At 43.4% G+C, this 24356-nt stretch overlaps 1 protein-coding gene across 6 annotated transcripts in view; it reads left to right on the top strand.

Moving 5' to 3' along the window:
* fancc (FA complementation group C) overlaps positions 1 to 24356 on the top strand; it is a 238349-nt gene that overhangs the window by 197963 nt on the left and 16030 nt on the right. For all 6 annotated transcript variants that reach the window (XM_078568327.1, XM_078568308.1, XM_078568290.1 and 3 more), the window contains one exon: positions 20328 to 20412. In XM_078568327.1, coding sequence (XP_078424453.1) covers positions 20328 to 20412 — 85 coding nt within the window. The remainder of the gene's footprint in view (positions 1 to 20327; positions 20413 to 24356) is intronic.

The following is a 24356-nucleotide window of genomic DNA, read 5'->3' as shown; positions in this document are numbered from 1 at the left end:
CATAAAAGCATTTCTAACTCCAGGGCAGGCAGGAAAAATTGGCTTGGATTTTGCTGTACTAATGACAGCGAGACTGTCGGTGTGCACTGTTATTACTGGGCAAACCAGACAGCAACTCTGATATCCGCACATGCGCAGTTAAAAGCGGAAATCTGCGTGTTGCTGTCAATAATACTCTGGTTCTCCACAGGGTGTGATGTTGCAGTCTTCAACGATGGAATGTGCACATTTAGCATTGTTAAGGCATTAACTTAGACTGACCACCCACTATTATCACACTTGGCACAACCATGTGAAAGGGGTTTCTGTAAAATGGCCCTTGAGCTGAGAAATTGTGTGTGAATGTAGCCCCCTTTCAATTTATGCATGGTTCAATTTAAAAATAGCCCAGAAGAAAAGCTTTAGTCTTAAACAAAATAACCTTTAGTTTATTACAAAAACTACTGTTGAAAGTTACTTAGGTAAAAGTGATAAAGTTATTAACTAAAATACAGATACAAAGATTAAAAGCAGATAAAGATTAAAAAAATACTTTAAAATGAGAGTTCAAATCTGTCTCTATGAGATATGATTGCAGTCCCATTCCTCCTTTTGAAGTGAAGGAGTTGAAACTTGAGGTTTGATTTAACAGCTGCGATGGCTTCTGCAGTCAACTATTCGGAGGTTTGCCTTTTCAGGTGAACTCAACAGGTCAGCAGGCTTTCGGGAAAGAGGGAAGGTTTCCTATTTCTCACTGATGCTGCGGTTTTGGCACTTGCAGATTTCCTGGACTCTTTTGGCAGAACAGCAGTTGATTTCTCAATACCTTCCTCTATGTCTTCTCTTGGCCAAGAACCTCCTCTAAAGTTGTTTCTCAGTGTTCTTTCTGTTCTGCACACAAAATGGCTGTTCTCAGGCATACTTTGTACAGTTCCAAAACTTAACATAGCTGCTATGTTAACTTTGATGAAGCATTGATCCACCAGGGAAAGAAGTTAGTTATGTGGAGGTCCTTTGAGGCCCCTTGCTGTCTCCTGTTCCCTCAGAAGGAAAAGGGTTTTCATTTAGCATTTAATTGACATCCCTGGAGGGGTCTTTGCATTTTCAATGATTCTTCATAGCCAGCTCTAGAGATATGAGTCTGACGAGGGGTTGAATAAACGCCAAAAAGTGCCTTGTCGTCTGTCCATACTTCCATTTTGTAATTGTGAGGAACCCGGTTTGGGAAAATTTGAAGTACATTGAATTTTGGATATTCTTCCCAGAGTTATTTTTAACAGTTTACAATGTTAATTCGGGGCTGTGACTATGCCATTCTTCAAGAAACCATGGGTCAAGATAGATGTCCGGCAGGGAACACCTGGAGAGGGAGAGATACTTTGTATATCTAAGTTAACGAAGAACTGCTGTTGCCAGGCTAAAGGCTCTTGCTGATTGGTTAAAAGCACCTGGCCTAAGAGAAGTATTCTTTTGAACATCTTAAGTCTTTAAAACTCTCAGTCAGAGATTGAGTGTGGAGGTGCCTTAGAAGAAGCAGGCCACAAGGAAAAGACAATCTCTTTCCCTCTCTCTGCCCACCTTTGTGTTAAGCTTTCCTCAGAAACATCTCATTGGAATAACTCACCTTTTTTTTTGTAAGTTTGCAAGTAGTGATAAGTAAGAGGCACCATGGACAGTTTCACCACCAAATCCGTCTGAAAGAACTTCCAGATCTATTATGACCAGAATTCTGATAGATCAGCAGCGTCAAGATCTTTTTGAATTTTATCCTTTTGAAAGAAACTTTCCCATACTCAAGCCTCTGCACTGAACTGTGTTTGTTTTGTCCGGTATTGTGTTTGTTTGTGAGCGTATGGGGGTCCGAATATCAGTTTTTTAAAAAGACGGTAAATCGTTACACTTCTAAACTACAACTTGTATGTTAATGAGTTTATTAACGTTTTTAAAAAGTAGTTTGTTTTATAATAAATCAAAATTTGTTTTGTGTTTTCTGAAAGAAGCATGGTTAGTCTTTTTATTCTGGGAATAACAGTGTCAAAGGGTAAACAATTGGCCAGTTTTGTGAGTGAATTAAACATTTAAACTATTGTTGAGACCTGTGGGGAGGTGGGGCTAGAATTAACTGCACACTCTCCCATCGTGGTCCATAACACAATGTAAAGATTTGAAAACCGAAATGTGCCTTTAAAGCAGATGTTCTTAAATTCTGTAATATCATAATTACACATTCGTGACACACTAAAGAACAATGAAAACCTTAAGCCCTATTGAATTGGAAGTAACTGAGTGTAGTAAGTCATAATTACTGCTGGAAATCTCTCTGTCCCTGAAATTGTAATTTAACAATTGTGGAGTTTCATTCCCTCAAGGAATATAATGTTGCAGATTTCAAAAAAATTAAAAATAATTTTTTTACAGTTTTTGTATTTTGCTTTATGTCTTCCCTTCCTATGTGTATGCCTAAATCTTTATTTTGCTTCCTATACAATGATTTAAATGTGATTTATATTTCCTCTTTTTTACTGCCTACTTTGCTATTTGTGAGGATTATTCAATCTGATTGGTTGAACAACTTCCCTGCTGTTGCCACAGATCCCTCAAAGGGGTGCTGAATTCAAGCAGACACCAGAAAATCAGAAATCTCTGCTGACAAGCCTGCTAAAAGTCTGTGGGTAATTATACACAAGGCAAATAACAGAGTGGGGGTGAGGGGTCCAGGTGAAGGGAGACTTAGGACAGAATTTTCTGTTTGACGTGTGGGGGGGCGGCCCCGCACGTCAGCGTGTAAAATGACGCGTGGTGACGTTGGGCGAGCGTCCTGACATCACCGCGCGCCATCGCGATATTTCGCTGGGCGGGCACGCGATGAAGTTTGACGCGCCGGCCATTAATTAATGGGCTAGTTAAGGTCCTTAATTCGTCAATCAGGCGCCCGTGCGATCTTCAGGTTGGCGCATAGGCGCAACGGTTAGGTGGGTAAGAGACTTTTTAATGAACCTCATCCACGGGTGGGATAAGAAGGCTCAGTGGGGTTGTGAATCTGGCCTATGAAGTACTTATTGGAGAAAGTTTTTTAAACTTGCCTGTGTGATCTGCAGCAGTTCAGAATGAATTCCAGCCACGTTCCAGTGTACTTTGAACCTTCAGGTCAGCACTCTGCAGTCAGTAATCTTTATGGGGCCTGCAGCTTTCCAGAGGCCTCCCTTTAGCCTGGGTATGGGATCTGACATGTACACTGGAGGCAGCTCCTCTGAGGAGGAAGGGAGGGCAAGAATGAGGAGACCAGGAGTGCACATTTGGCCTCCAGGGGAGCCACTTTGGGCGTACAGGTGCAGGCACAAGGGGCGCAGGGCCAAGAGGTCATCCAAGGTGGAAGGGGCCGCAAAAGGTGCCACTATCCTGCTGCCAGGGTATACAGGCGGCGAAGCAGCTACCTCAATATGATTGAGGTGCAGTGCCAAAGGAGGCTCCGAGTGTCAAGGGAGGCAGTCAACTACATCTGTCGATGATTGGCCCTGAGATCTCTCCTAACTGTGTGGGTGGACACCCCATGCCAGTGGCTCTGATGGTCACAGTTGCCCTCAACTTCTATGCCTCTGGCTCCTTCCAGGGCTTGGTGGGTGATCTTTGTGGTGTCCCCCAATTAGCTGTCCACACTTGTGTCAAGCAGGTCACAGACGCTCTGTTCAGGCGTGCATTGATCTTCATCCACTTCTGCTGGGACCAGGCAAGCCAGGAACAGCGAGCCAGAGGCCATCAAGGCACCAGCAGGTGAGCTCGGTGCCTTCGTCAACAGGAAGGGCTTTCACTCCATGAACGTGCAGATAATGTGTGATCACAGGATGCTGATTCTACAAGTATGTGCAAGGTACCCAGGCAGCTCCCACGAAGCCTACATCCTCAGACACTCCCAGGTGCTGGCGCTCTTCAGTGCTCTGGCTCAGCTTGATGGGCGGCTGCTGGGTGACAAGGGCTATGCCCTCAGAAGGTGGCTCATGACGCCTCTCTACCAAGCTGAGCAGTGGTACAATAGGAGCCACACCTCCACAAGTGCTGTGGTGGAGAGAGCCATCGGTCTTCTCAAGATGCACTTCCGATGCCTGGACCGCTCAGGGGGCGCACTCCAGTACCCCCCAGATTGTGTGTCGATGATAGTAGTTGCACGCTGCGCTCTACACAATCTTGCACTGGAAAGGGAGGATGCCGTGGACGATGAAGACGTTGACGCAGTGGATGCGGCTGCACACGATGAGTCTAGCACTGATTCTGAGGATGAGGAAGCACAGGGGAATGCTGAGGGGCTAGACGCTGACCCGGGACTACACCAAGGAGGCAGGGACATCAGAGAGGCTTTAATCCAATGAACCTGCAGCTAGGTCAACACAAATGGATCAGCAGGACCAGCCTTGCCTGGCGCTTCCATACTTAGCACCTAAGTTCTAAATCTGCCAGGTCATCATCAGCAACTAAGGGCTTTGGACATAAACTTGAATGTCCAAACAAACACTCATGACATTTATCTGAAACATACACATGCAGAACAAAGGAGCCACCCCCAGCCATGGTAACATATCTGGAATTTATTTTAACCATCAGAAGTTCTCACAAATCCAAAACAAAACGTTAAGCCAGCAGAAAAAAATTATAAGTACCTAATCTCGGGCCAACACAAAAGCACCAGCGAGAAACCCGTGGTGTGCCTAAGATGCCTTATGCTTTCGTTTGCAGGTGCTAAGTTGCCCCATCGCTCGGCGTGGCATCTGAGACAGCCTGCTGACTCTGCTGTCCTGTTTGCCTTGATGACCTTGTCCTCTGGCCTGTGGAGCCTGTGCTGGACATCTGGGAGGGATCTGCCAGTTCCACAGCTGGCATCTCCCCAGTCGTCGCAGCCTCACCCTATGAAGCGGTCACTGGGAGAGGGGCGGAGCAGCTGGTGTGCTCATCTGGAGTGCCGTGAGAGGAGCCAGCAGATACGACAGGCAGCTGCTGCGCCAGCGTGTGGTTGCCCCAGACCTCCGTGCTCACCTCCCTGCATAGATGGGCATCAAGCTGGGAAGCTTGAAACCCACTCCATTTCCCACATTGGCAATGACCAGCTGTGGCCACTGGCACTGTGAGGGCTTGCAGGTCCGAGCGTAACCCCAGGAGAACCTGATTGTTCTCCTGGAGGCACCTCTCCATGAGAGTCGCCACTCTCTCCATGGAGGAAGCATGACGCTCTGACATGAGGCTCATTGCATCAGTGATGCTCCGCGTGGACTCCTCCACCACGGACACCAAGCGAAGCACAGCCTCATGCAACACTCCCAGATGCTCCCGCACACCCGGCCGCATTTCCTGCAGCTGCTGCGTCGCGGCCGACTCCAGAGGCACATCATCACAGACCGACTGAGCATGTGCCTGGTCCCCTGCAGTCCTCCGACTGCTGGCGCCATCGGCACACTCTGCCAGCTCCTCCAGCGATTGTGAAGTGCCGTCTCCACTTTACCCCAGGACACTAGCCAATGTTGCAATGCCTACCGAGGTGCTAGTATCTGCGCTGGTGCCTGCCTCGCAGAAATGGTGTGACACAGGTGACACTTGAGGGCCCTCAGATGTGAGAGGGGGCATCAGGAATTTCTTCTGGCAGACAGGCTCTGATGATGCTGAAATGAACAACAAGGGCAGTGGATCAGTTAGCGTGCACACAGTGACACACTTCATCCCTTTTCCCCCTGGCTCATTATGCGCTCAACCTTCCAGAACCAATGGACACGAACATTGGTGGGGTGGCACATAGTGAGGATAGCTTTACATTACAGGTGGATATAGATGGGCTAATGAATGCCAAATGGAATGTTATGTGGATAAGTTGAGGTGATGCACTTGGGCAGGACAAACAAGGCACAGGAATACACGATGAATGGTAGGACCGTGGAAAGTAAGGAGGATCAGAGGGACCTTGGTGTGCATGTTGACAGGTCCCTTAAGGTAGCAGGTAAATGCCATACTTGCCTTTATTAGCCGAGGAATAGAATATAGGAGCAGGGAAGTAATGTTCCAAGTGCAGAAAACGCTGCCTAGGCCACAGCTATAGTTCTGCGTGCAGTTGTGAAATGTGCTTCACGGGAGGGATGTGATTGGATTGGAGAGAGTGCAGAGGTCGTTGACTAGGATGCTGGCTGGGCTGGAGAGTTTGACTTATGAGGAGACATAGCATAGACTGGGGTTATTTCCCCTGGAGCAGAGGAGATTGAGGGGTGACATGATTGAGGTTTTTAAACTTATGAGGGGCATAGATAGTGTCGACAGAAAGTAACTTTTCCCCTTGGCGGAGGGATGAGTAACCAGGTGGCATATATTTAAGGTAAGAGGCATGAGGTTGACAGATGATGTGATGAACAACTTTTGCACAGTGTGTGTGTTGGGAATGTGGAACGCACTGCCTGAAAGGATGGTGGACACAGAAACCCTCCTAACATGTAATAAGTATTTGGATGTGCAGTTGTGATGCCATGGCATACAAGGCCATGGGCATAGTGCTGGGAAATGGGATTAGTAGATTTAGGAACGTGTTTGACGCGCGCATCCTCGAAGGGCCGAAGGACCTTTTTCTGTGCTCCACACTCCTGACTCTATCACTCTGAGACCGATGTTACAACAATAACAAATTAAACAATCATCAGTGCTATGGATGTTGGGAGGACATGGCAGATCTCACTGTTGGCCTCAAATACCTGGCCGTTCCACCCCAGCCTTACCGGCACTAGTTCACCTGGGCGCATGGCGCCTCTCAAGCTACAGAGCTTCCTGTTCGAAGAGGCTTAACATCATCAGGTGAGCCTGGCTGCCTCCAGTCCTCAAACGCTCAAACACATGAGCATCCTTCTCCTGAGAAACACAGAAGACCATTCATTGTGGCAATTTGCACATGGACTCTGCATGCGCACGCCGCACCCCAACCACAGTGGCCCATATCAGGCCTCCAGTGCCGCCTCTCCCTGCTACTGCTGATCACTCTCACAAAGATAGTACGCCTGCTCCCAGCCCCCCCCCCCCCCAACGGCCACCTTGGACACATTCTGCGTACATCACTTTAGGAACCACACGGTCTTTGCTCCCATAGCAAGGATGTGCAACTATGTGCAGCATCGAGGGCAGCAGATGGTTCTTGGCCACGACACCTTGAGGCTCCCCTTCCACCATCTCATCACCGTGAATAGGACATGTGTTGGAGTTCTGAGTATGCGCCTAGCTGCATCTCCTGCAGGTTGCCCCCAGACTAGTCAAGTGCGACTAAGAGTAACACATGGTGCGGGGGAGAACTCATCTCCTCATGAACCACTCAGGCTGATCTAAATATGGGCACTATCTGCTTGCCCACCCAGCATACGAGAAATGCTCAACATAATTCAATGCAGTCACGACAGTAAGACTTAGTGGGGGGCCTCAAAGGCTAAGGCTACCTGTTGGGTTAAATGCCCAATGCCAACATGGTACTCACCCTTCCAGAGCGCAACAAGTCGTTGAAGCACTTACAGCACTGGATCCAGGTGCACTGCACCACGTCACAGGAGCTCACCACCTCCGCCACCTCCTCCCATGCACGTTTGGTCATGTGGGAGGGGGGCTGCCTCCTCCTATCCTGGGGGACCAACACCTCCCGCCATGCAGCCACCTCCTCAAGGAGGGCAGCAAGGCAGTCATCAGAAAAGCGAGGGGCACATTGGCCCCCCACTGGCCTACCCTGCAGCTTGCCCTGCTCCTTTGCCCTTCCCTCAAGCGTGTCCTGCTCAGCCAGCCCCCTGCAGTGTGACATGGAAGTGGCCATTGTGAGCAGCCTACAGGAGGCTGCCAGGCCTTCCTTTAAACAGACTGCCGGGTCGCCATTGGACCCGGCGGTTTGTGCATGCCCGCTGCCGCCCACACACTCCCGCTATTCACGGGAGTCGGCAAATACGTTCAACAGGCTTTAATTGGCCCACCTGTGAAAAATGGCGGCGCGGACCCAATCACAGGTGCCGATCGGGTTGGCCCGCGGCTGTTCCAGCTCCGCCTACCCGACAGGCAGAAAATTCTGCCCTTAGAAATCCAAAAGGAAAAGTCAAGCATTGGAACAGTATAATGATATGAATACACAAAACATCTACAATAAGATAGATGAGCTGGTGGCACAAATAGCAGTAAATTATTAGGTCTAATTGCCATCACAGAGACATGATTACAAGGTTGGGAAATAAATATTCCAGTGTACACAATATTTTGGACAGACAGAATGGCAAAGAAGGAGGGGTAGCCCTGGTAGTAAAGGATGATATTAAGTGAGAAGGGATATGGCCTCAGAAGATCATGAAGTAGAATCAGTATGTGTGGAAATGAGGAATAGCAAGAGTCAGAAAACACTGGTGGGAGCACTTTATAGGCCCCCAACAGTAGTTATACTGTTGGACAGAGCATTAAACATGAAATTATTGGAGCTTGTAACAAGGACATTGTAATAGTTGTGGGGGACTTTAATCTTCATATAGACTGGAACAATCAAATTTCAAGAGTGGTCTGGAAGATCAGTTTATAGAATGTTTTTTGTGACAGTTTCTTGGAGCAATATGTTATGGAACGATCTAGGGATAACGCTAACTTAGATCTAGTATTGTGCAATGAAGTAGGGTTAATTTGTAATGTCATAGTAAAAGATCCACTTGCAAATAGTGACCATATTACTATTGAACTCCATGTTAAGTTTGAAAGTGACATACTTCAATGACAAGCAAGATATTAAACTTAAAACCAATTTACAGTACATGGGTATGAGGGGAGAACTGGCTAAGGTTAATTGGGTAAATAGACTAAAGGGTATGGAGCTAAATGAACAGTGGAAAACATTTAAAGAAACAATTCAAAATGTTCAACAAAAATATATTCTATTAAAATACAAAAACACAGCAAGAAATGACCCATTCGTGGGTCACTCAGCAAGTTAAGGATAGTATTAGATTAAAAGAAGAGGCTTACAATATTGCAAAAAAAACAGTAGCAAGTCTGAGGATTGGGAGCATTTTAGAAACCAGCAAAGAGCTACCAAAAAGTTGATAAAAATGGAATATGAGAATAAACTAGCCAGAAATATAAAAACAGATTATGAGAACTTTTATGAGTATGTAAAATAGAAGAGAGTAGCTAAAGTAAACATTGGCCCCTTAGAAGCAGAGGCAGGAGAAATTATCATGGGAAATGAGGAAATGGCAGAGCCTTTGAACAAATATTTTATGTCTGTTTACACAGTGGAAGACACAAGTTTCATACCAGAAATAGACAGTAACCCAGAGGCTAAAAAGAGGAAATAAATGTCAGCAGAGAAAAAGTATTGGAGAAACTTAAGCAACTAAAACCTGATTGCTGGGACCTGATAGTGCAGCGGTTCAAGAAGGCAGCACACCACCGTCACCTCATGGGCAATTAGGGATGGGCAATAAATGTTTGCCTAGTTAGTGATCTCCACATCCCATGAACAATTCAAAAAAAGCACTTTAGGGTTCTAAAAGAGAGAGCTGCAGAGATAGTGGAAGCGCCAGCTATGATTTTCCAGAATTCCTTGGATTTGGGAACAGTCCCGTCATTGCTTTTCAAGAAAGGAGGGTGCGAGAAAACAGAAACAACAGGCCACTTAGCCGAACATCAATGTGTTGGGAAAATGCTGGAATCTATTATTAAGAAATTCTTAACATTGCATTTAGAAAAGCATAGTGTGCATAGAACAAGTCAACAAGCTTTTACTATGGGAAATCTGTTTGACAAATTTATTAGAGTTTTTTTCTATTCATTCATTTATTGCCCATCCCTAATTGCCCTTGAGAAGGTGGTGGTGAATGGCCTTCTTGAACCGCTGCAGTCCATGTGGTGTAGGTACACCCACAGTGCTGTTAGGGAGGGTGTTGAGGGTAGTATTAGATAAAATTTTTGAGGATGTAACTAGTAGCATTTATAAAGGGGAGCCAGTAGGTGGCGTATACCTGGATTTCCAAAAGGCATTTGAGAAGGTGCCACATAAAAGGCCAATGGACTAGATAAGGCCTCATAATATAGGGGTAATATATTAACTTGAATAGAGGATTGTTAAATGGATAGAAAGAGGAGAGTGGGTATAAACGCAACTTTCTCAAGTTGATGGGCAGTGAATAGTGGAGTGCCGCAAGGATCAGTGCCAGGGCTTCAGTTATTTACAGTCTATATTAATGACTTAGATAAAGTACAGAGAGTAATGTATCTAAGTTTGCTGGTGATAGCAAGCTAGGCGGAGAGGACACAGAGAGGCTGCAAAGAGATACAGACAGGTTAAGTATGTGGGCAACAAGAAGGCAGATGGAGTATAATGTAGGGAAGTGAAAAGTTATTCACTTTGGTCGTAAGAATAGAAAAGCAGAGTATTTTGAAAAAGGTGAGAAACTTGTTAAGTGTTGATGTTCAAAGAGACTTGGGTGTACTCATATAAGAAACACAAATTTAGCATGTAGGTCCAGCAAGCAATTAGGAAGGCAAATGTCATGTTGGCCTTTATTACAAGGGGATTGGAATATAGGAATAAAGAAGCCTTGGTACTGTTGTACAGGGTTCTGGTGAGACCACATATGGAACACTGTGTGCCGTTTTGGCCTCCACTTTTAAGCAAGGATATGCTTGCATTGGAGGGGGTACAACAGAGGTTCACGAAATTGGTCCCTGGGTTGAGGGGGGAGGTTGTCCTAAGATGCGAGGCTGAGTAAATTCGGCTTATCTTCTCTGGAATTTAGAAGAATGAGAGGCAATCTCATTGAAACCTGAAGGGGCTTGATAGGGTAGATGCTGAGAGATTGTTTCCGCTGGCTGGGGGATCTAAAACATGGAGGCACAGCCTCAGGATAAAGGGCCGATCATTTAGGACTGAGTGACAAGAAATTACTTCACTCCAAACATGTTTGACCAGTAAAATAAAAGCAAAATACTGAGGATGCTGGAGATCTAAAATAAAAACGAAGTGCTGGAAAAGCTCAGTAGGTCTGGTAGCACCTGTGGAGAGAGCAACAGTTAACATTTCGAGTCCAATATGACTCTTCCAAGGGTTGGCTAAATCTGTTTTGAGCTGAAAATGCTCAGAATTGCACTTTGGAATTAGAATGGAGGAGGCAGAGCGATGGAGAACAACTTCGAAAGAAGAATCTAGAAGGGAGATGTTAAGGTTCTGCTTGCGATGGGGGCATCAACTAGGGAGGTCAAAGAGTGAATGATCAAATCACTAGCTGTAGAACTACTATGACAATCAGAGGTCCAAAAGCGTAATAGTTGGCAGATCGACAGTGCAGTTGTGAGCCACTTGGTGAGAACTTTATTCCAGGGCAGAAGAAAATTCAGTTTTAAGGGGGTTCGAGGATGTGGATGCTGAGTTATAAAAGGACGTGGTCTGAAATGGTTTCACCTGAGTTTGAGGCCACAGGCATAACGGAGCCACAGGAGATGGAAGGAAGAAAGGGATGACCGTGTATATGGTTAGGAGAGTTTATAAGGAGGGAGAAGTGGATGCAGGGCAGGCAGGAAGTGAACACAGGAGAGAGAACAATGACAGCTGAGATGGAGATAAATCACTGAGGATGTCTGTCAGTGCAGAGGAGCATTGAGGAAAATAGGACAGATATGTTCCCACTTGTATATCATTTAGTGTGACTAAGGGAAGCCAGGGAAGATTATAACATTTTATTAGAGCCTTGAAGTTACACAATGTGAAGTTTAGCATATGGAATTCCTTTGCTATTTTAATAATGACTTTAACCTAATTAAAATGTACTATATGAATATTGGCATGTGGATACAATGAAATTTCGAGGTCCATCTGTAAGGCTGCTTTTTTGTCTTGATCTCTTTTGCTGCCTTAGATTGAGATCCTGTGAAGAGAGGATAGTTAGAATAAAGCCTCTGGTTAGAATAATCCAACCAGATTTCCATAAATTATGAGAATATGAAGGAAAAGCTGTGCTTTTACCCCTCCGGAGGTCCCCGGCGTCACAGATGCCAGCCTTCAGCCAATTCGATTCACACCACGTGATATCAAGAAACGGCTGAAGGCATTGGATACTGCAAAGGCTATGGGTCGTTACAATATTCTGTACTGAAGACTTTTGCTCCAGAACTTGCCCGCGCCCCTAGCCAAGCTATTCCAGTACAGCTACAACACTGGCAACTACCCGGCTATGTGGCAAATTGCCCAGGAATGCCCTGTACACAAAAAGCAGGACAAATCTAACCCGGCCAATTACCGCCCTATCAGTCTACTCTCCATCATCAGTAAAGTAATGGAAGGAGTCATCAACAGTGTTATCAAGTGGCATTTGCTTAGCAGTAATCTGCTCACTGAAACCCAATTTGAGTTCCGCCAGGGCCACTTAGCCTGACCTCATTACAGCCTTGATTCAAACATGGACAAAAGAGCTAAACTCCAGAAGTGAGGTGAGAGTGACTGTCCTTGACATCAAGGCAGCATTTGACAGAGTGTGGCTTCAAGGAGCCCTAGCAAAACTGGAGTCAGTGGGAATCAGGGGGAAAACTCTCCATTGGTTGGAGTCATTCCTAGCACAAAGGAAGATGGTTGTGGTTGTTGGAGGTCAATCATTTCAGCTCCAGGACATCACTGCAGGAGTTCCTCAGCGTAGTGTCCTTGGTCCAACCATCTTCAGCAGCTTCTTCAATGACCTTCAGAAGTGGGGATGTTCGCTGATGATTGCACAATGTTCAGCACCTTTTGCGACTCCTCAGATACTGAAGTAGTCCACGTCTAAATGCAGCAAGACCTGGACAATATCCAGGCTTGGGCTGACAAGTGGCAAGTAACATTCACACCACACAAGTGTCAGGCAACGAATGACCACCTCCAACAAGAGAGAATCCAACCATTGCCCCATGATGTTCAATGGCATTACCACCCCTGAATCCCACACTATCAAAATCCTTGGGGTTACCATTGGCCAGAAACTGAACTTGGACTAGCCGTATAAATACTGTGGCTACAAGAGCAGGTCAGAGGCTAGGAATAGTGCGACGAGCAACCCACCTCCTGACTCCCCAAAGCCTGTCCACCTTCTACAAGGCACAAGTCAACAGTGTGATGGAATCCTCCCCACCTGCCTGGATGAGTGCAGCTCCCACAACACTCAAGAAGTTGAACAAAGCAGCCCGCTTGATTGGCACCACATCCACAAACATTCACTCCATCCACCACCGATGCACATTAGCAGCAGTGTGTACCATCTACAAGATGCTCTGAAGGAATTCACCAAGGCTCCTTCAACAGCATCTTCCAAACCCACAACCACCACCATCTAGAAGGACAAGGCCGGTAGATAGATGGGACCCCACCACCTGGAAGTTCCCCTCCAAGTCACTCACCATCCTGACTTGGAAATATATCACCGTTCCTTCATTGTCACTGGGTCAAAATCCTGGAACTCCCTTCCTAACAGCACTATGGGTGTACCCACACCACATGGACTGCAACGGGTTGAGAAGGCAGCTCATCAAGGGCAACTAGGGATGGGCAATAAATGCTGGCCCAGCCAGCGAAGCCCACACCCCATAGAATTTGCAAACTTTTTTGTATGAGAACCTTGCACAGGCTGATATATTTATATATTTCTGTTTGGTTATCTAATCATTGTTCAATAAACTCAGTTGGTAGTCAGAAAGACTTTGGCCATTGAGACCATTTTTGGGCCCTGACCCCATTTGCAACAGTAGCATGCTTTCAGTTCAATCTTTTAGAAGGCAATCAGCTAACAGCCCGCCTCCAGGATTGCTACCCAATCAGGGATGGCGAGTGGCCTGAGTATGTGGGAGGTTAATTCAGCACATCCCATTGCAAGAGTGGCGGGCAGCCTTCACTGTGTCTGCAGTGAGTTTGCTGCTGAGGAGAATGCAATAGGAGGGGGAGGAATACAATGGAGGCGTGCTCAATCTGATGGGAGCGGCTGCCACTGCAACACCTCAAGCACATTGGAGACATCAGACTCCAGGACTTTCCCACGCAATGGCAAGCCTTTGCCATGTAAAATGCATCAGCCTGGGCATTTTTTGCTATTAAAGGTTAGAAGGCCTTGAACCTCCGACTCCCACTGTGCACTGCTGCCTCTGAGTTGCCAAAGTACTGGGAAAATTGCAATGTAGGTGGAAGGTTACAATGAATTGCCTAATTATCTGCCTCAGTTGGCTTCCCATTGCTGCCAGGCAGATTGCTAACATCGGACTCAGCTCACCCCTGGGAAAAGCTGTTGGGTGCAAGAAGTCAGCCCAAAACATTTTTCTCTAATTTCGCTCAGACACCCTACTTCCAAATTTGTCTCCAAGGGCTTGTTAAAATTCCTCCCAAATCGTTTGAAATTTGCTGCTGCTTGAAAATTTAAGGAGAATCACAGCCTAAATATACCCGAGTAAAAAACTCAAAACCTAACAACCACCTCGCGATAGAAAAGAAGTTGGTAGCCTGAGTTCCATCCAGGCAGTTTTATTTTAGACTACATTTTATCTGATTTTGGTATTTCCCCAACAATCTTGACCAGATCTAAGCGTACACTTTGTGGAAGATTCCTGTGAACAGTCAGCTTTCAGCTTCTGTTTGCAATGCTTATAACTCTTGCTTGCTGTATTGCGAATAACTTTATAATTATAATCACATGCCAGGGTGATCTGTACCAAATCAAGCCAATTAAAGAATAACTGTAACTATTGAGATTGACCACCTAGTTTCCATCATAAAAGGGGTCGCATTCTTTTCTTTCTGTTTAGAAAATTACAACTGCAGATATAGTTGATGATTTAGTCTTAATATATATGATTTATGCAGAACCTTGTGAAGATATCTAGTGCAAATTGAATTAAGCTACTGAGATTATTTTATGCAGTATTGTTGGGAGCATCCAAAAAGCATGACTGGGCACGGAGGCCATTAAGTGCAGGCGTGAGACTTTGGGAGTATTCATATTTGCTTCCAAGGGCATTAATGATGGCAACAGCTTGCATTTGTATAGCAATCTTTAACACCACAAAATGTTTCAAGCACTCCACAAGCAGAGATCAAACTGTGTGACGGTAGAAGAATTTGGAGAGCTGATTGTAGGCATGGTTAAAAAAATTTTGAAGAAGATTTTAAAAGCGGGGGAGGAAAGTGCAAGGCAACTAGATTTAGGCTTGGAGTTCAAGAGTAAGGGCTGGATGGTTGAAAAATATGCTATCAACTGAGGAATATCAGGATAGAAAGTTACAAAGGATTCAGAGGTGTGGATCAGACAGGCGTGGTTAGAGGAAGTTGCAGGGGCACTGTGGAATGAGACAATGGAAGGACTTGTAAGCGAGGTCAATGATTTTCAATTTGATGCACTGGAAGACAAGGATCTGATAAAGTTGAGGGGTGATGTATAAGTAGAACTTTCTGTAAATGAGGAAAAGGAGAAGGCCAATGACAGAACCTTAGGCAATGCATTAATTTGGGAAGGATGTCAAGGCCCTGGAAGGAGTGCAGACGGGATTCACCAGGGTGATATCAGAGATCAGAAACTTGTCTTAGGAGCCACTGGGGAAACACAATCCATAATTGATTTTAAAAAAGGAAAATATTTATCTAAAAAAATTAGAAGGACAGGGAAACATGACTAAATGGATAGCTTTTTGTTAGCTGGTACAAGTGCGGTGGGCTAAATGGCCTCCTGTACTTTGAAAAGTCAATGATAGGCAAGAGGAGAAATGATTACTAGATAAAGTGCTGGCTCTATTGATATAATTAGGAGATGAACCAGGAATAGGTAATCATTTGGAAATGGATCACAGAGAATGCTGTAGTTGTTGATGTTGAATATCAAGGAGAGGGTAAGAAGGCATAGTGCTCGGATGGATTCCACTGGCGGATTTGATAGTGGGTTGGGTGAAAATAATTCTTCTCTTTCTCTCTTTTCACTAGTCCCCACAATTACTTTGTTGATGTCAAATTTTCAAAATGGCCCATATCAATAATATCAAACTTGAAGAAAGAGGCGTATTCAATAAAAAAAAAATTAAAATTACATCTTATTGAAATTTTGACAAAAATGTATGATTTGGTGATATATTTTATCTAGGTTGCTGATTTAATTTAGTTATTGTTGCCGGATAATTTACACTGTTTTAAAACTGTCGTTTTACTTTGTGTCCAACCCTTTGCTTGATTTTCAGCAAGATTGAAGGGGAGATGGTGACGCAGTGGTAATGTCACTGGACTAGTAATCCAGTGGCCCAGTCTATCCTCTGGGGACGTGAGTTCAAATCCCACCACGGCAGCTGGTGGAATTTAAATTCAAATAATAAATCTGTAATATAAAACTAGCCTCAGTAGTGAGGCTGTCATCTATGACAACTATCATCGATTGTTCACGAATGAAATCTACCATCCTTACCCCATTTGGCCCACATGTGACTCCAGGCCCACAGCAATGTGGTTGACTCTTAATTGCCCTCTGCAATGGCCTAGAAAACCACTCTGTTCAAGAGTCAACACACACCCGTATCCCACGAAAGTATAGAAGAGAATCTATATTTTAGTGTTTAAATCAGCATATCTTAGATTTCTTCACTTCACTTTACTTAAAAAGAAAAGATTTGCAGGCCTATGAGCAAAGAGCAGGGGAGTGGAACTAACCAGATAGCTCTTTCAAAATGTTGGCATGGGCATGACCGGCTGAATGACCTCCTACACTGTTAAGATTCTCTATCCTCTCTATTTGGAAAAAAATCTAGCAATTCACACAACACTATTCGCCAAATTACAGGAACAGGCCATCAAATTATTGGTAGGCAATCCGAATTTAACAAGTCTTCAAGTGCATAGAGAACCACGTGTGAAGTTTCATCTACCAGATGCTTACATCATCATGACAAATTGTATATAGACCACTAAACTGTGCTCTGAAGAAGAGTCATATGGACTCAAAACGTTAACTGTGTTTCTCTCTCTCCGCAGATGCTCCCAGACCTGCTGAGTTTTTCCAGCATTTTCTGTTATTGCAGATTTCCAGCAGTATTTTGCTTTTATATTAGATAAAATCATATCCTTTGTTAGCATAGAGTCCTAAATAAAAATGGTTTCTAATCTGACAACATCTAGCAGGCCTGGCGGAATCCCTAGAATTTCCTCATCTATTGTTCAGTTTTTTTTAAAAGATAGATTTTGTATTTAGATGTTAATCATTTAATTTCCATATTTTATATTTACAATTTAATATAATTGCTCACACTAATGTGCCTAATGGAAGACTACTTCCTTAAGGGTCTACACCCTTTCTTTACTTTTCCCTTTTAATGCGCTTATTAAGCTAACAAAAAAATTGAAGTATATTTATATAGCACTGTTAACATAGTAAAATACCCCAAGGCACTTCACAGGAATGTTATCAAACAAAATTTGAGACCAGGCCACATCATGAGATATTAGGGCAGTACTATTTAGAAATAAATTAGAAGGATCTGACATTTAAACAGATGTAAACTAAACAAAAGTATTCTTTTGTCTGCCTGTCTGAACTTTTGGTCATCTGCCCTAATATCTCCTTAAGTGGCTTGGTGTCAAATGTTGTTTGATAACATTCCTATGAAGTGCCTTGGGGTATTTTACTATGTTAACAATGCTATATAAATAAATAAATGAATACAAGTAGCAGTAGTTGTTGCTGTTGTCATCATTAAACCAAAAAACCTGAATACAAAACTAACCCTTGTGATATTCAGGGCTGAAAATTGCACACTTGGTTATAAGTCAATACTTAGCGATTGCATGCATATAGAATGCTCAGTCAGAATTATCCCAATGAATTAAGGACGTCAAGCGTATCAATAGTGCCAGAAGTACACCTAAAAAGCATAGCAAGGAAATTTATTCAAAGAAATTCATTCAAGGAAATTCATGCATTAATGGGGAAGATGGACAAGTATATGCAGGAGAAAGGAATATCAGGTATTGATGATAAATTTAGAAGTGGAAGGATGGGAGAAGGCTCAAGTGGAACATAAATGCTGGCGTGGGCTGATTGGGCTGAATGGCCTGTTTCTGTGCTGTATATCCTATGTAGTTCTATGTAATAGCTTTAGGCCCATTTTTACATGGAGTTTCTTAATTTGTGTGTTTTTTTTATTTACCATGTGAATTTTTGTGACCCTTTATGGCAATTATTCTATTGCTTGATTTCCCCACATGATGTATTTATGCTATCCATGGGTTTAACTGGGAATCTACTTAATGCCATACCATTTGTTTGGCATCGAGTACTGGATGAGCAGAGATTTCCTCTAACTAAACATTGGGAAGACTTGAAGTCATTGTCTTCGGTCTGCACCACAAACTCCCCCTCCCTGGCAACAGTTCGAGGCTGAACCAGACTGTCCGCAACATTGTTGTTGTAAATTACTTCTGAAGCTGAAGCTGAATGTCTAGCCCCCTATTCTTTCCATCACCTGAACTGCCTACTTCCACCTCCAAACCATTGCCCATCTCTGCCTCAGCTTATCTGCTGCTGAAACATTCAGTTGTACCTTTGGTAATTCTAGACTCAGCTGTTTCAATGGTCTCCTGGCCAGCTTCCCACCTTGCACCTTTGGTAAACTTACGCATCATTCAAAGCTCTGATGCCCATATTGTAACTTGCACCAAATGTCATCACTTATCACCCCTATGCTTGCCCGCTTGCCTTGGCTTCCATTCTGGCAACATCTTTCTGTTAAAATTCTCATTATTTTTTCCAAACCCCTCCATGGCCTTGTTCCTCATTATCCCTGTAATCTCCTCCAACCCTACAACCCACCAATTTTGGCCTCTTTCACATGGTGAAGTTTCCTTCACCATCGCCTGCCATCCTTTCAGTTGCTTAGTGCCTAAGCTGTGGAATTCCCTCCCTAAACTTCTCTGCATCTCCACCTTTTAGACCCTACTTAAAGCCTGTTCACCAAATTATTAAATGAAGGCCACTTCAGCTTTCATTCTCCCCAGCTCTGCTGTGTCACCTGCACCAACATCAAAGTCCCTATTAATTTGTTGCACAGCTGCTTCACCTCCACTTTGATGTCCTTTTCACCACCAGTTCAAAGACCACCAATTCTTTTCTCCAGTTTTGAGGTTGTGGGCTTCAGTCTTTTGAACATGTGCACACATTGTCACACTGTCCGTCAGCAGATCTGCGTTGAGTATATCAAATAATATCACTACTCAACCTCTATGACCAAATCCTCCTGCTCTAGTATCATAATAGAAGGCAAAACCATCCTGAAAATCTTAACTCCTCTTCTGCACTTGCAGCCACCTCCTTAGATCTTCCTTCCCAGTAGCCTTTGTCTACATCTCTGAAATATAAGAAGCTTATAGGCATTTTGACCCCAAAGGCTACTAACTCAGTTATTGATGCGACCTGTTCCTCCCCTTCACCCAGCTCAGCCCACATTCCCTTCACTTCACCGTTTCTGCTTGTTCATGTGGTAAATGCCAATATATGCCTATGCAACGACATTTTGAAAACTGTCATTACCATGTCCCTCTCTAAAAACCTTGCCCTCAGTACTTCTCCTCAAATTTCCAATCATCTCTAACTTATCCTTTCTCTCTGCAAGGTCTTTGAACAAGCAATTGTCACCCAACTTTGCATCTCTTACTTGCTTCAAAAATTTTCTCCCGCTCTATGCCATGGTCTTATTCCTCCCTATGTCTGTAACTTCTTCCAGCCTACAACTCTCTGAGATCTCTGTGCTCCTTTAATTCTGGCTTCTTATGCATCCCAATTTTCATCGTTCCACCACTGGCAGCTGTGCCTTCAGCTGCCCAGGCCCTAAGCTCTGGAATTCCCTCCTTAAACTTCTTCACCTCTGTAAGGCACTTCTTTAAAACTTACCTCTTTAACGAGGCTTTTGGTCACCTATCCTTATCTCCTTATGTGGGTCTCTGTTGAATTAGGTTGATAATGCTCCTGTGAAGCACCCTGAGACATTTTACTACATTAAAGATGCTGTATAATTGTAAGTTGTCTGAACCTACACTGTACATTTCTCTGACTCTGAATTATTACTCTACCAGTGGATGGTGTTGTTAGTTATTTTTTCTTGCTTGGAAACCTCAACACCTAGCCTGGCAAGCTCTTCCTTCAAAAAGTGCTCTCTTCAATTTCTGGACTATTATCGAACATCTTGTCCCTGTTCAGTCCTCCCTCCCTAAAGCATTCTAGAATATTCTATTTTTGGCTTCCGTAGAAATCCAAATTATTAATGTAAGTTAAATAGTTGCATTCATCCATGATCTTTTTTGTGTTACATATAACCATTCTTTTTTTAAAATAATTTTTCTTCAGAGATGCCATCAACTGCCTGGTCCCAGCACCTAATAAGTATTATTCAAATTTTGAAGGGGATTGTACAGGATAAAGAAGTCACACGGTGAGTTTTTAGCTTTGCTATAAATTATTTTCAACAAATGAGAGCTTTTGAAACATTTTTGAAAAATGTCTTATTTCTATCCTTGAGTCAGCACAAGAGATCTTTGTTCTCCGTGAACATTTGTCCCGTGTCGCCAGTTACCTGTGTTGTAATAATACACTGATGGTTAAAGACTGTGTTTATTTAATTAAAAAGACAGTTCCTTAATCTTACACATCCCCTGTGACATGTGAACTGCTCCAGGCTGTGATTTGAGACCTTAATATAAACATTTTATATTTTCACTCCTTTTCATTTGAAAATTGCTGTGAAATGTTACCACATTATAGAATTTGATCCTTTTGACTGCATGATTCAGTCTTCATCAGTTAGAGCCAGTATTGTATTAAAAAGGGTGTGAAGCTGCAATTATCTTTTGTATATTCCTACAGTATTCAAGGTAACTAACTTCTCTCTAAGCATTTATGATTTTTAATTAGATAGCTTTATGAAAACTTACAATTATGGTTATTATGTGTCACTTCATTACTAACATTGGTGATTCTGGAAGAGAGCTTTAACACAATGTCCAAGTGAGGTCTTGAGATGGTACCAAAATAATAATGGAATTCAGGGAGATTTGTGTTTTCATCTTCTGCCTGAGATAAGCTTTCAAACTCCATATTCATGCAATCTCTAAGACCGCCTGTTTTTGCCTCCTGTAACTTCGTTCATGTGTCCATTTGTCTGCTACTGCAACCTTCATCCATACCTTTCTTACCTCTATAATTGACTATTCCAACGCACACCTGGCTGGTCTCTCACACTCTACCCTCTGTAAACTTGAGGTCACCAAAAACTCTGAGTATCTTAACCTGCAGCAAGTCCCATTTCCCTATCACTCCTGCGCTCGTTGGCCTGCATTGGCTCCCGGTTAAGCAACGTCTTGAGTTTAAAGTTCTCATCCTTGTTTTCAAATTCCCCCAATACCTTGCACCTTCCTATCCCTGTAATCTCCTCCAAACTCTAAGCTCTGAGATAACTGTGCTCCTCTAATTTTGGCCTCTTGTGCATTTCCAATTGATGACATCCACTATTGATGGCTGTGCCTTCAGTTGCCTAGGCCCCAAGCTGTGGAATTCCTTCCCTACTCTCCGCCTCTCTATCTCGTTTTCCTTCTTTAAGTTACTTCTTAAAACCTACCTCTTTGACCAAGCTTTTGGTCATCTGACCTAATATCTCGTTATGACTCAGCGCCATACTTGTTTTATAATGTTCCTGTGAAGCACCTTGGAATGTGTCATTACGTTAAAAGTGCTATAAGAATGTAAGTTGTTGTTGGGAGATCTAGTGAATAATGAGTGCTTGTAATGTAGTTGGTATAAGAGATTTAAAGGAGAAATCTACTCTTCCAAATCTCAGTAGTTTGTTTACACAGTCCTTTGAAAAGTACTCTAGCCAACATACTGATGAGTTGTGGAGGAATCCAACTTATAATAATGAATATTTTCACAGTTGGACATTGTAATTACATAGCAATCTTGCAATGCATTGTGGATAGAAGCATAAGAAATAGGAACAGGAGTGGATCATCTGGCTCCTCAAGCCTGCTCTGCCATTCAATAAGATCATGGCTAATCTTAACTCCACTTTCCTGCCTGCCCTCCATAACCCTTGACTCCCTTGTTGATCAAAAATCTGTCTAACTCAGCCTTGAATATATTCAATGACCCACTCTCCACTGTCTGTGGAAGAGAATTCCAAATATTAATGACTCTTTGAGAGAAGAAATTCTTCCTCATCTCTGTCTTAAGTGGGAGACTGCCTTATTTTTAAACTGGGCCCTGTAGTTCGAGATTACCCTACAAGGGGAAACATCCTCTCAGCATCTGCCCTATGAAGCCCCTTCAGAATTTTATATGTTTCAAAAAGATCATCTCTCATTCTGCTAAACCCCAGTGAGCATAGGCTTAACCTTCTTAACCTTTCCACATTAGACAACCTCTTCATTCCAGGAAACAGCCTAGTGAACCTTCTTTGAACCACCTCCAATGCAAGTATATCCCTCCTTACATTATGAACCAAAACGGCACACAATACACTAGGTGTGGTCTCAACAATGCCCTGAACAGTTATAGCAAGACTTTCCTACTTTTATGCTCCACCCTCCTTGCCATAAAGGCCAACATGCCATTTGCCTTCCTAATTATTTGCTGTACAGGCATTGTAAGTTTTTGTGATTTATGTACAATGACACTCAAATCATTCTATGCTATAGCTTTTTGCAATCTCCCTCCACTTAAATAATATTTGCTTTTCCATTCTTCCCACCAAAGTGGGCAATCTTGCGTTTTCCCACATTATACTCCATCTGCCAAATTTTTGCTCACTCACTTTCTCTATATCACTTTGCATGTTCTTTTTTGTATCCCACTTACAACGCGCTTTCCTACATATTTTTGTATAGTCAGAAAATTTGGCTACAATATAGTTAAGTTGGTCCCTTCACCCAAGTCATTAATATAAATTGTTAATAGTTATGGCCTTAGCATTGATCCTGTGGCACTCCAGTAGTTACAGTTTGTCGAGTTGAAAATAATCCATTTATCCCTACCCTCTGCTTCCTGTTAACCAATCCACTATCGATGCTAATATATCACCTCCAACACCATGAGCTCTTATCTTGTGTAGTAACCTTTTATGTGCCAACGTAAAGAATGCTTTTTGAAAATCCAAATACGCTACATCTACTGGTGCCCTATTATCCTTGCTTGTTACATCTTCAAAGAACTCTGGTAAATTTGTCGAATACGGCTTCCCTTTCACAAACCCATGACCCCATACTGGTGGGAGCTGAACACCAGAGAGTTCCAGCCACAGCGTGAGTATAAATTTCAAGTAGAATGCTAAAATATTCTCAAAATATTTATTTTCTGAATTCTGCTCTCCAATCTATATTCCTTGAGTTTTATATTTAAATAAAATACAAGCCCAATCCTCCTCCCACCCAGTTCATCCTCACCATTAACTCCCAGGCAGAAGTGCAAGTTGCCTACTATTTCATGTGTGTCTATGATGATTGATTTTTTGGTAGCAGGGCACGTACGCATCAGTTTTGAAACCACCTCTAATCTTGATACATCTTAGTCCAATGCTAGTCACTCTCTCACATTAACAAATTGTTCAGGATTATTTTTCAAATGTTCTTGCATTTCCAATGAATGCAACCTGTGACACAAAATAAGCTTTGTTTATAGTGTCAACTGTAGACTGTTGTCTTGGTGAAACTGTTATTTAGTTAGGTTTAAAAGGCAGTAGTCAGGAAAAAAAATAGATACGCTCTGTTTGACTTGGCTGAGCTAAGTTCATACAGGCACATATTGCTTTAAAACTACATTTGCGGATCCATTGTTTTTAGATTGATAGAAATTTGTCACCATTTACTTTGCAGAGAGAAATTTCCATTTCAGTAGCTTCATTCATGATAAAAAGTTGCCTACTGAAGTAAAAGAAATTTGACGAATATACTTAACTAAAATCGCAAACAACAGGGCATATTTTCCTCCAGGCCATCTTTTCCACAAACTAACAAAGAATTGTGTGGGCTCCCTAATAGCAGAGCATTCCTATCCACCCAGTTTTCTTGTGTTCACTGCGCTCAGATGAGCCAGTAGGCTTGCCGCGGCTGCATCTGTCCATGATGGTATTGGCAGGAGTGACCACTGCACAGCCCTTGTGGGGACGATGTCCCGCCTTTACATTGAGGATACCCTCCATCGTGTTGTGTGGCACTACCACCTTGCTAAATTGGATAAATTTTGAACAGACCTAGCAACTCAGGACTGGGCATCCATGAGGGGCTGTGGGCTATCAGCAGTAGCAGCAGAATTGTACTCGAGCACAATCTGTAACCTCATGGCCTGGCATATCCCCCACTCTACCATTACCACCAAGCCAGTATATCA

This window comes from Cetorhinus maximus, chromosome 2, assembly GCF_964194155.1.
Source record: "Cetorhinus maximus chromosome 2, sCetMax3.hap1.1, whole genome shotgun sequence".
NCBI classification, from domain to species: domain Eukaryota; kingdom Metazoa; phylum Chordata; class Chondrichthyes; order Lamniformes; family Cetorhinidae; genus Cetorhinus; species Cetorhinus maximus.
This window is presented reverse-complemented; position numbering and strand designations above follow the sequence as displayed.